Below are 10,970 nucleotides of genomic sequence, written 5' to 3' on the forward strand. Positions count from 1 at the left end.
AACAGTCAGTAAGCTAGACAAAATATGGTATTTTTGGCAGTAGTTTTTAATGTTCATTTAATAATCAGTTGACTGTGTGTGAGAAATTGTAATTATGCACTGTGTCATAAGAATAGTAATTTAAAGAACCAGGTGTAAATTGCCTTATGCATACAGCTTAACATAATTTTACTGAATTCATAAACTTTATTTCACAAGTATCTATTTTGACAACATGATAGAAGTGTAAATTATATGGCACAATAAGCATGGACAGGAGAGGAGTAACACTGTTGAACACATGTAAACCACTAAAGAAGCCAATTCTTTTTCAGTGTGTAATGTGAAACACAATCTTACATGTTTTACCGTCAGATTGGGTTTTCTGAACGTAAAATGGACTGAGACCAGAACAAATCACACGGTCCGTGTGCTAGTACTGTATGGTCTTTGTGTACTTAATAACGGTAAGACAAACTGAGTAGTTGGCCATTAGAAAAACTAATTTAGCTCCCAAACATCCAACAGCCTTCAGTAGATTTCTTAGCCACCAACATAATGCAAACAAATGTATAATAAAAACTGGTTTTGAAAAACAGAGACAAAATAAGATCATAACCGGCAGATATCAACTTCTCAACATCTGACAGCTGTAACCCTTGCCACTGTGTCAATAACAGCAATAGCATTATTTTAAATACAACAACATATACAAAATTGTATATTTAGCATTTCTTCCATTACAATATTATTTGTATAGCATACTTCATACACAAACAAGCACATTTCTGAATAGTAAAGAGGTCAATGGAACGCAGACCTTGGGGGATAGAAGAAGGACGCCGGATTGGCGCAAGTCTATCTAACAAAGTGAATATTTGTGAACAGGCCCCACAATGTGGTTACTAAAATTTGATTTTGATATATTTGCCTGTTTTCGCAGAATAACATTCAGAAGTTGTTCATTTTCAAGTTTAAAAGAAATGACTGCTAAATGCTAACTCCCGTTCGTATAAGCTGGTAGCATAGCTAGCGTATAAAAATCGGTCATGGTAGTCAAAGTCGTTTTTAACTGCACTGCAGTTGATTGGTGACGATGACATGAACATGTATTGGGGTTGACATCCATACACGCATTATACTCAACATACAGTAGTGTGGAATACACATATAAACAATAGCCTAAATGTAGGATAATTTTGCTGGGGGGCAATGAGGAGACTCAGGATCTTTTCCCCATGCGTTTCCATGGCATTTCCATGTTTGTGTCAAGTTCCATTGACCTCTTTACCGCATCTATGATGTACAATAAATTATGACAATCACAGTAGGCCAACAAAACCACAGGCCAAGCTGCTCTGATGTCATAATACACAGCATGTCCATTCTGATGTCAAAGGCTGAAGATGTCACAGGCCAGGTTATAGCAAAGTCATAATTTAGGACTGACAGTTTGTCCATTGTGATGTCATAGAGCCAGGAATTCTGATGACATCACAGGGTTGAGCCATTGTGAGGTCATAATGGGAAGCTAGACAGACTCCTCCTCTGATTCACTGTCTGTGTTTGGCTTGGTCAGCCTCTCCAGCTCCTCCAGCTCCTCCCCATCCTACACAAACACAAAGGAACCATGGTGGAGATTAGAGAGGAATAACACCAGAAAGACGAACATCTGAAAGCAGTGGGTGGATGTGGTGTGTTAGCGTTTACCTACTGGGTGTCGGTGAACAACAGCGATTAACAACCATGTAGAATCTAAGGAAGGGCATTTTACATTATTTCACTTTTCAAATAATATCAGGATATTTTTGGGAATATCCGGATAATTACAGTGGGGGAAAAAAGTATTTGATCCCCTGCTGATTTTGTATGTTTGCCCACTGACAAAGATATGATCAGTCTATAATTTTAATGTTAGGTTTATTTGAACAGTGAAAGACAGAATAACAACAAAAAATCCAGAAAAACACATGTTAAAAATTGATTAGCATTTTAATGAGGGAAATAAGTATTTGACCCCCTCTCAATCAGAAGGATTTCTGGCTCCCAGGTGTCTTTTATACAGGTAATGAGCTGAGATCAGGAGCACACTCTTAAAGGGAGTGCTCCGAACCGCAGCTTGTTACCTGTATAAAAGACACCTGTCCACAGAAGCAATCAATCAATCAGATTCCAAACTCTCCACCATGGCCAAGACCAAAGAGCTCTCCAAGGATGTCAGGGACAAGATTGCTAGTAGCAATTTGAGGAAGGTTTGCTGATCCTTGATTTATGTCTACAGGCAACTTCCACACAGAGCCTCCATAGACAGACAACCTCCTACTGATCATCATACTCTAACCAACCTAATTGAAGACATCTATGTACCTACTGTAATGCAGTTACACAGGGCTAAGGCTGTGGTGGGAATCTAAACTCTGTTCATTACACAGAATCACATTGGTTTCCCCACAGTCTAAATCATTATTACACACAAATGAGAATCATGGTTGCCCTCAGTGTGCATGTGTGTTTGCCTGTGTCACACCGTATATGTGTGAGAGTGGGTTGTGTTTATGTTTGGGTTTACACACACACACACAACTTGTCAAAAGTTTTAGAACACCTACTCATTCAAGGGTTGTTCTTTATTTTTACTATTTTCTACAATGTAGAATAATAGCGAAGACATCAAAACTATGAAATAACACATATGGAATCATGTAGTAACCAAAAAAGTATAAAACAAATCAAAATATATTTTATATTTGAGATTCTTCAAAGTAGCCACCCATTGTATGATGACAGCTTTGCACACTCTTGGCATTCTCTCAACCAGCTTCATGAGGTAGTCACCTGGAATGCATTTCAATGAACAGGTGTGCCTTGTTAAAAGTTAATTTGTGGAATTTCTTTCCTTCTTAATGTGTTTGAGCAAACCAGCTGTGTTGTGACAAGGTAGGGGGGGTATACAGATGATAGCCCTATTTGGTAAAAGACCAAGTCCATATCATGGCAAGAACAGCTCAAATAATCAAAGAGAAACAACAGTCCATCATTACTTTAAGACATGAAGGTCAGTCAATACGGAACATTTCAAGAACTTTGAAAGTTTCTTCAAGTGCAGTCGCAAAAACCATCAAGCTCTATGATGAAACTGGCTCTAATAAGGACCGCCACAAGAAAGGAAGACCCAGAGTTACCTCTGCTGCAGAGGATAAGTTCATTAGAGTTAACTGCACCTCAGAAATTGCAGCCCAAATAAATGCTTCACAGACATCTTAACATCAACTGTTCAGAGGAGACTGTGTGTGAATAACGCCTTCATGGTCAAATTGCTGCAAGGAAACCACTACTAAAAGGACACCAATAATAAGAAGAGACTTGCCTGGGCCAAGAAACACAAGCAATAAACAGACAGGTGGAAATTTGTCCAACCGCCGTGTCTTTGTGAGACGCGGTGTGGGTGAACGGATGATCTCCGCATGTGTATTTCCCACCGTAAAGCATGGAGGAGGTGTTATGGTGTGGGGTTGCTTTGCTGGTGACACTGTCAGTGATTTATTTAGAATTCAAGGCACACTTAACCAGCATGGCTACCACAGCATTCTGGAGCGATACGCCATCCCATCTGATTTGCGCTTAGTGGGACTACCATTTTTCAAGGACAATGACCCAACACACCTCTAGGCTGTGTAAGGGCTGTTTTACCAAGAAGGAGAGTAATGGAGTGCTGCATCAGATGACCTGGCCTCCACAATCCCCCGACCTCAACCAAATTGAGATGGTTTGGGATGAGTTGGACCGCAGAAGGAAAAGCAGCCAACAAGTGCTCAGCATGTGAGAACTCCTTCAAGACTGTAGGAAAAGCATTCCAGGTGAAGCTGGTTGAGAGAATGCCAAGCGTGTGGAAAGATGTCAAAGGCAAAGGGTGCCTATTTGAAGAATCTCAAATATAAAATATATTTTGATTTATTTAACACTTTTGTTTACTACATGATCCATATGTGTTATTTCATAGTTTTGATGTCTTCACTATTATTCTACAATGTAAAAAACAGTCAAAATAAAAACACTTGAATGAGTGCATTAGGAAAGTATTCAGACCCCTTGACTTTTTCCACATTTTGATAGGTTACAGACTTATTCTAAAATGGATTTAATAAAACATTTTCCTCATCAATCTACACATAATACCCCGTAATGACAAAGCAATAACAGGTTTTTTGAAATTCCTTATTCACATAAGTATTTAGACCCTCAAGATTGAGCTCAAGTGCATCCCGTTTCCATTGATCATCCTTGAGATGTTTCTACAACTTAGAGTCCACCTATGTCAAATTCAATTGATTGGACATGATTTAGAAAGGCACACACCTTTCAATATAAGGTCCTACAGTTGACAGTGCATGTCAGAGCAAAAATCAAGTCATGAGGTCGAAGGAATTGTCCGTAGAGCTTCGAGACAGGATTGTGTCGAGGCCCAGATCTGGGGAAGGGTACCAAAAAAATGCCTGCAGTATTGAAGGTCCCCAAGAATACAGTGGCCTCCATCATTCTTAAATGGAAGAAGTTTGGAACCACCAACACTCTTCCTGGAGCTGGCTGCCCGGCCAAACTGAGCAATTGGGGGAGAAGGACCTTGGTCAGGGAGGTGACCAAGAACCCAATGGTCACTCTGACAGAGCTCCAGAGTTCCTCTGTGGAGATGGGAGAACCATCCAGAAGGACAACCATCTCTGCAGCACTCCACCAATCAGGCCTTTATGGTAGAGTGGCCAGATGGAAGCGAATCCTCAGTAAAAGACACATGACAGCCCGCTTGGAGTTTGCCAAAAGGCACCTAAAGGACTCTCAAACCATGAGAAACAAGATTCTCTGGTCTGATGAAACCAAGATTGAACTGAATGCCAAGCGTCACGTCTGTAGGAAACCTGGCACCATCCCTACGGTGAAGCATGGTGGTGGCAGCATCATGCTGTGGGAATGTTTTTCAGCGGCAGGGACTGGGAGACTAGTCAGGATCGAGGGAAAGATGAACGGAGCAAAGTACAGAGAGATCCTTGATGAAAACGTGATCCAGAGTGCTCAGGACCTCAGACTGGGGTGAAGGTTCACCTTCCAACAGGACAACGACCCTAAGCACACAGCCAAGACAACGCAGGAGTGGCTTCGGGACAAGTCTCTGAATGTCCTTGAGTGGCCCAGCCAGAGCCCGGACTTGAACCCGATTAAATATTTTTGGAGAGCTGAAAATAGCTGTGCAGAGACGCTACCCATCCAACCTGACAGAGATTGAAAGGATCTGCACAGAAGAATGGGAGAAACTCTCCAAATACAGCTGTGCCAAGCCTGTAGCGTCATACCCAAGAAGACCTGAGGCTGTAATTTCTGCCAAAGGTGCTTCAACAAAGTACTGATTAAATGGTCTGAATACTTATGTAAATGTTGTATCAGTGTTTTTTATTTTGAATAAAATTGCAAATATGTCTAAAAACCTGTTTTTGCTTTGTCATTATGGGGTAGTGTGTGTAGATTGATAAGGGGGAAAATACGAATTAATCAATTTTAAATAAGGCTGTAATGTAACAAAATGTGGAAAAAGTCAAGGGGTCTGAATACTTTCCGACTGCACTGTATACATTCAAGCATGTCCTCACCCCTCGCGACCTCTGCAGCACCTCTCCGTTAATGACGCGCAGCTTCTCACGCTGCAGGACGTACTCAGGATCTTTGGGCCGGCTGGCGTTGTAGACAAAGATGGCGAGCAGTACCACAGGCGCCTGCAGGAAGAAGTCCAGCGAGGGGTGGAAGTCAAAGAGGAAGAGGGACAGGGCCGTGACCAGGACTGTAGTGATCTGGCCTGTCAGCACGTGGAACATGTTGTCTCTGAACTTCAGGATGAACGCCACCGACAGGCCCAGGGCAGCTTGGGATAAAACATTTGATATATTAATAATGTACATACTGATAATGATGGATCAATAATAATGCATTCATAATAAATCAACCTCAGGATGAACGCCACTGACAGGCCCAGGGAAGCTACTGATACATTTCGTAATGTATTAATAATAATGTTTATATTGATAATGATGTATCAATAATAATGCATTCCTAATAATCAGCCTTAGGATGAATGCCACCGACAGACCCTAGCTGTCAGGAATAATGGATCAATATATTAGTAATGAATAGTGTTTCAATAATAATGCATATACCATATACACAGTATATACTGTACCCATTCATGCTAATGAATGAACCAGTCCTTTACATTGTATGGGGTTAATTCATAAACAGTAGCACCAGTGTGTACGTGTGTCCTACCAGTGACCAGCACCAGTCCCAGTGAGTAGACGTTGTGACCGTAGAGGAGGCCACAGCGGACGGTTAGACCCCTCGCCTCGCCCCCTAGACCCAGAGTCAGACCGTTGAACAGCATGCCAAACATGTACCTGCAACCACATACACAGGTTTTTAGACAGATGGGGTGTGGGTGTTTGTGTGTAGTTTGGTGGTTATTGGGATGTTTGAAAGCTGTGTGAATATGTGCGTGTGTGTCATATGTCTGCATTCATGCATGTGTGTGCCAACATTCACATGAGTTCTTACAGTTTGCTGTTCTGGATAAAGATGCTCTCTTGGAGCTGGTCTCCCTCCTTGAGGATCTTCTCGTTGTAGATGTTGGCCATGGAGGAGATAAAACACTGGAGCACCAGGAGGATGTGACCCATGCCCAGAGAGCGCAGGGTCCCCATCAGCCTCCCCCGCCACGCCTCAGCCTGTCCCGGCAGCACTGAGCTCCATGTGCTGGAGTTACTGGGAGGGAGGGAGGGAGGGAGGGAGACAGCAGGAACACTTACTTAGACTGACTTATTGACAGGGAAAGGAGACTTGTGGTGAAAGGTAGGATGGGTAAAGATGTCCTAATACAGACACTGTACAGAGGAGTGCTGAATTCCACACTGACTGCCTCCCTTCCTCCTTCCCTCCCATCCATCCATCGCTCTGACAACCTGTCGTTCCTTCGTTGCTCCTCTAGCTGTGTGTAGAGCAGGCAGCTGTTGGTGGGTGGGGAGAGGGGGCTGGGGTGGAGGCCCGGCATCGCTATGGCCCGTTGGCTGCCTCCCGACCCCGTCGTCAAGGAGACAATGGACAGGAAGAGGATGACCAGGGAGGCCCACTGCACCCAGGACAGGCGTCTCCTAGGGGAGAGGAGGGGAATAGCAGAGGTCAGAGATGAGCCCTTCGACATAGGCTGACCCTAAATGCTGATCTGAAATCAGTTTACGATTTTTCCTCAATAATGGTTAAAGCTGTTATTGTTTTTGTTAATGAAACGGAATAGAGGTGCATCCAGTATTGTGGTAAAAAAAAAAAAAAAAAAATGTTTGAAATAACTTTTGTTGTTGTAATATCGCAAACGGTCGTGCCAGTTGCACAAAGTACAGATTCCAGCTTTAAAAAGGACCAATGCAGTCAAAAACATGATTTTCCTGTTGGGAGTAATACTGTGAAATTGTGAAAATGACGATAATGCCCTTTAAGTGTCATTTTTTTATTTAACTAGTCAAGTCAGTTAAGAACAAATTCTTATTTACAATGATGGCCTACCCCGTCCAAACCTTAACCCGGACGATGCTGGGCCAATTGTGCGCCGCCCTATGGGACTCCCAATCACGGCCAGTTGGGATACAGCCTGGAATCGAACCAGGGTCTGTAGTGACACCTTTAGCGCTGAGATGCAGTGCCTTAGACCGCTGCACCACTCGGGAGCGCCACTAAGATCTGTTTGAAAAGCGCCTGAAATTTCAGCCAGTTGTGGTGGGATGTAGTTTTGAACTGTCTAGTGACACCAGGTGGTAAATTAGTTAATAGACCAATAAGAAAGAGTACCAAACCTCTCTGCCAATAACAACTAAGTTTCCCCTCACCACTCCCACAGTCCTAGTTAAATTGCTCCTTGCTAAAAAGCAATTTTTGTTTCTTCTTGACCATTTTAATAGAAAACAATCACAGTAAGGTACTTAATTGTTACCCAGAAATGATTTGATATTGAGATAAAAACAGCTGCATTGGTTAGGGGTGTGTCAGGGTAAGCTGATCCTAGATCAGTAGTTAGGGGAAACTTTTACCTCGAGTGCCACTATCAGCTATGTAAACAAACATATAGATCCAGCACAGAACACTATGTCCAGAACAAAACTGTGACTTACTTCAGCACAACTCTGAACAGGATAGCTGTGGTCAGGATGACAAAATTGGAGAACAACACTGCCATGGCCTGTGGGGGAAAGGAATCAGAGACAACTGAGGCTTTAACATTAGCATTTAAAACACTGCAGTGTGTTATTATTAAACTCACAGGCTGAAGGTAGGTCATGACGTAGAAGATGATGAGGTTATCCAGAAAGTAAAGGAAGGCGGGGACGGACCACTTCATGAAACTCAGGAAGGCAGAGCCCGAGGAGCAGCCCAGCTCTCGGCATGAACGACCCTCTGGAATATATACACTTTAATCTCCCTTCTCTCAGGTACTTTCTTGCTCGACAACAACAACTCTAAACATTCTGAATTATGACATTGGACAAGATGGGGTCCTCTCCCTCAGTGGCCGTCTCTTACCTCTGACCATGACTCTGAGAGACATGCCAAGACAGAAGAGCAGCTTGAGCCCTTCTGCCAGCAGGTTGACAGACGCAGGGAGGAAGTCATACTTGTTCTCTATAGGTCAAAGAGAAAAAACAGTTACATAAAACCATTGATTCAAACTGAAGTCCATGAATGATAATGTAGTACTAACGTGTGTTGGCAGAGAACTTGAGCAGCAGGATGCGGGAGGTGCCCAGGGTGACGAAGCCCAAGCCCAGGGCCAGAGTGTACGCTGAGGAGCGGGAGCACAGCCTGGGACACAGTCTGGAACACAGTCTGGAGCACACACGGCAGCACACCATAGTGTGGGCTCACGGCTCACTGAAATACAACAAAACCACTGTGAGCTGGTATATGAGTGCAGGCCAAGAGCCGACATGTAGGCAGAGCACGCAGAGGTGGGAAAATAATAATAAAAAAAAAACAGTAAGAGCAGAGAAAACAAAGACAACAGCAGTGTCACACTGTGGTGTGTCCGCAGCACACACCCCAGTGCTGAGAGAAACTGTTCACAGCCTAACCCACCCTTCTCTAACCCTGCTAGTTTCACATCAGTCTCCATACAGTTGACGACAGCAATACATTTAGGCCTAGATAGTAGCCACATTTAACTCCTTCCAGTCTCCCTCTACAAACACAACATCCCAAACAGGTCGAGCTATTCCGCCCCTCTCTAAAAGCCACAGGACATGACCTAGGCTATATACAGTAGCTAGTGTTGTCCTTAAAGTAGCCACGGTTATCACCTCTTCGCGGAATCTTCCTGTTTGTCAAGCTGATTAGAAGCATGTGAGAGCCAGACAGGGCCAAACACAAGAGACACACACACAGAGGGTTTTCTTCCAGAGTACAGTTACACAGTTCAACTGCAGTTATTATTACATTAGCTGAAATGGTTGCTAAAGTAATGTGCAGTGTTTACCAAAACAAACAAATGAACAAAAGGTCACATTGTGGCTATTTTAAATGTTGAATAGAGGTCATGCTACATTTGCATTAAAACACCCTGTTATAGGACAAGTTGTATATGAAGACTAATGTGTGCATGGCATGTTTGCATATAGCCAAATGTAATGGCAATAGGCTTACTGTACTTTAGGACAATCTGTTAAATGCAGGCAGGGCTATACTAGCTAATGCAGGTGCATGGGCAAGTCATCAAACGCCTATCACAAACTAAAAGGGATAGTTAGCTAGCCTAGTCATACATACAAGTCATACATTTATCAAGCTGTATTTTGATTGTTCACATAAACTGTCACCACAATAGCAATTAACTAGATACATTACTTAGTTAGTTAGCTAGCTAGCTTCATCCAGCTGATTGATTGCTTGGTGCTGTCTCAAGAATGTAAACAACGCACACAGCACAGTCGAGCACTGCCACTGTGTCACTCACTCGAATATTTCCACAAAAACTAAAGTTTCTCTATGAAGAGTAGGCTACGAAATCCTGGTGCTAAAATTCAACCAAAAGCAACAGTTTGTACTTAGCTAATAGAAATCGTACATTTTCTACAGCTTTCTGTCTACATATTGTTGACAGTCAAACTGCTTCGGGTTTTTGCTTCCTGGTAGCCTTGGACGCGCGCAAGCGCAATGGGTATGAAACGGGGATTGGCGACGTCATGTTTTAACGTATTTAAAATACGCACTATTCAGATATCACTCGCCATTTCCTGGTTGCTAAAATTCTAATAGTTCACCTAATTTCAGTTTCTGTGGCAAAACAAGTAAGTATAGTGTAGAGAATCATTGTATAATCTAAACCGCTGTGAAATATATTTTCCATAACCAAAAATATTGTATTTTCAGTTGTTTAACGCTGGTGTACAAAACCAAAAGTTAAATACACAAAATCGAAACTTAAAAACGGGACGGATAGAAATAGCGCACATAGAACAGATCTACCACTTTTTAGACTTGCTTTCAATGAGAATGACATATCTATAACTAAATTTATGTGAATTGTGTTTGGTCACCCAAGAAGGTATGCATTGCAGCTTATTTGCATACTATGATTGGTATACTTAATTAAAATTCAGACTAATGTCTGTGATTATGCAATCCCTTGCCAACACTGCTGTTTAGTAGGTCCACTGTCTAGCAAGAAACCAAAATAGTTATACAAATGTATGAGTGCAAGTTTGCCATTGTCTTTCCTTTTGTTTAAAAATATATGACTGATTATTCAACTTTAGTAAGTTCTGTATACTCATTGCATAGGAATTTGTGCAGGTAGTAACACAGGCTCAGGTTTAACACAGATATGACAATTAGTTGAATTTTGACCTGGTTCCCTACACTTACCATTCTTCCCTTTTTCTCCAACCATTGTCGTGCATGGTCTATTGCTG

The 10,970-nt window shown here is 42.4% G+C and overlaps 1 protein-coding gene across 4 annotated transcripts; it reads right to left on the reverse strand.

Annotated features, from left to right (window-relative positions):
• Window positions 1-25: 25 nt before the first annotated feature.
• On the reverse strand, window positions 26-10,227 carry slc35a5 (solute carrier family 35 member A5). 4 transcript variants are annotated; one of them, XM_029703018.1, is made up of 10 exons: window positions 10,124-10,227; window positions 8,765-8,934; window positions 8,587-8,685; window positions 8,327-8,460; window positions 8,178-8,245; window positions 6,978-7,166; window positions 6,574-6,780; window positions 6,289-6,416; window positions 5,619-5,887; window positions 26-1,588 (listed from the first exon to the last, which is right to left on the reverse strand). In XM_029703018.1, exons 2-10 carry the CDS (start codon window positions 8,913-8,915, stop codon window positions 1,511-1,513), a joined length of 1,323 nt encoding a protein of 440 aa, XP_029558878.1. In that variant the 5' UTR covers window positions 8,916-8,934; window positions 10,124-10,227; the 3' UTR covers window positions 26-1,510. The 4 variants fall into 4 exon arrangements, with proteins under 4 accessions (XP_029558878.1, XP_029558879.1, XP_029558877.1 ...); XM_029703019.1 differs by having other exon boundaries at window positions 10,013-10,212; XM_029703017.1 differs by having other exon boundaries at window positions 9,900-10,212.
• Window positions 10,228-10,970: the final 743 nt, after the last annotated feature.

This window comes from Salmo trutta, chromosome 20 (genome assembly GCF_901001165.1).
Source record: "Salmo trutta chromosome 20, fSalTru1.1, whole genome shotgun sequence".
NCBI classification, from domain to species: Eukaryota; Metazoa; Chordata; class Actinopteri; order Salmoniformes; family Salmonidae; genus Salmo; species Salmo trutta.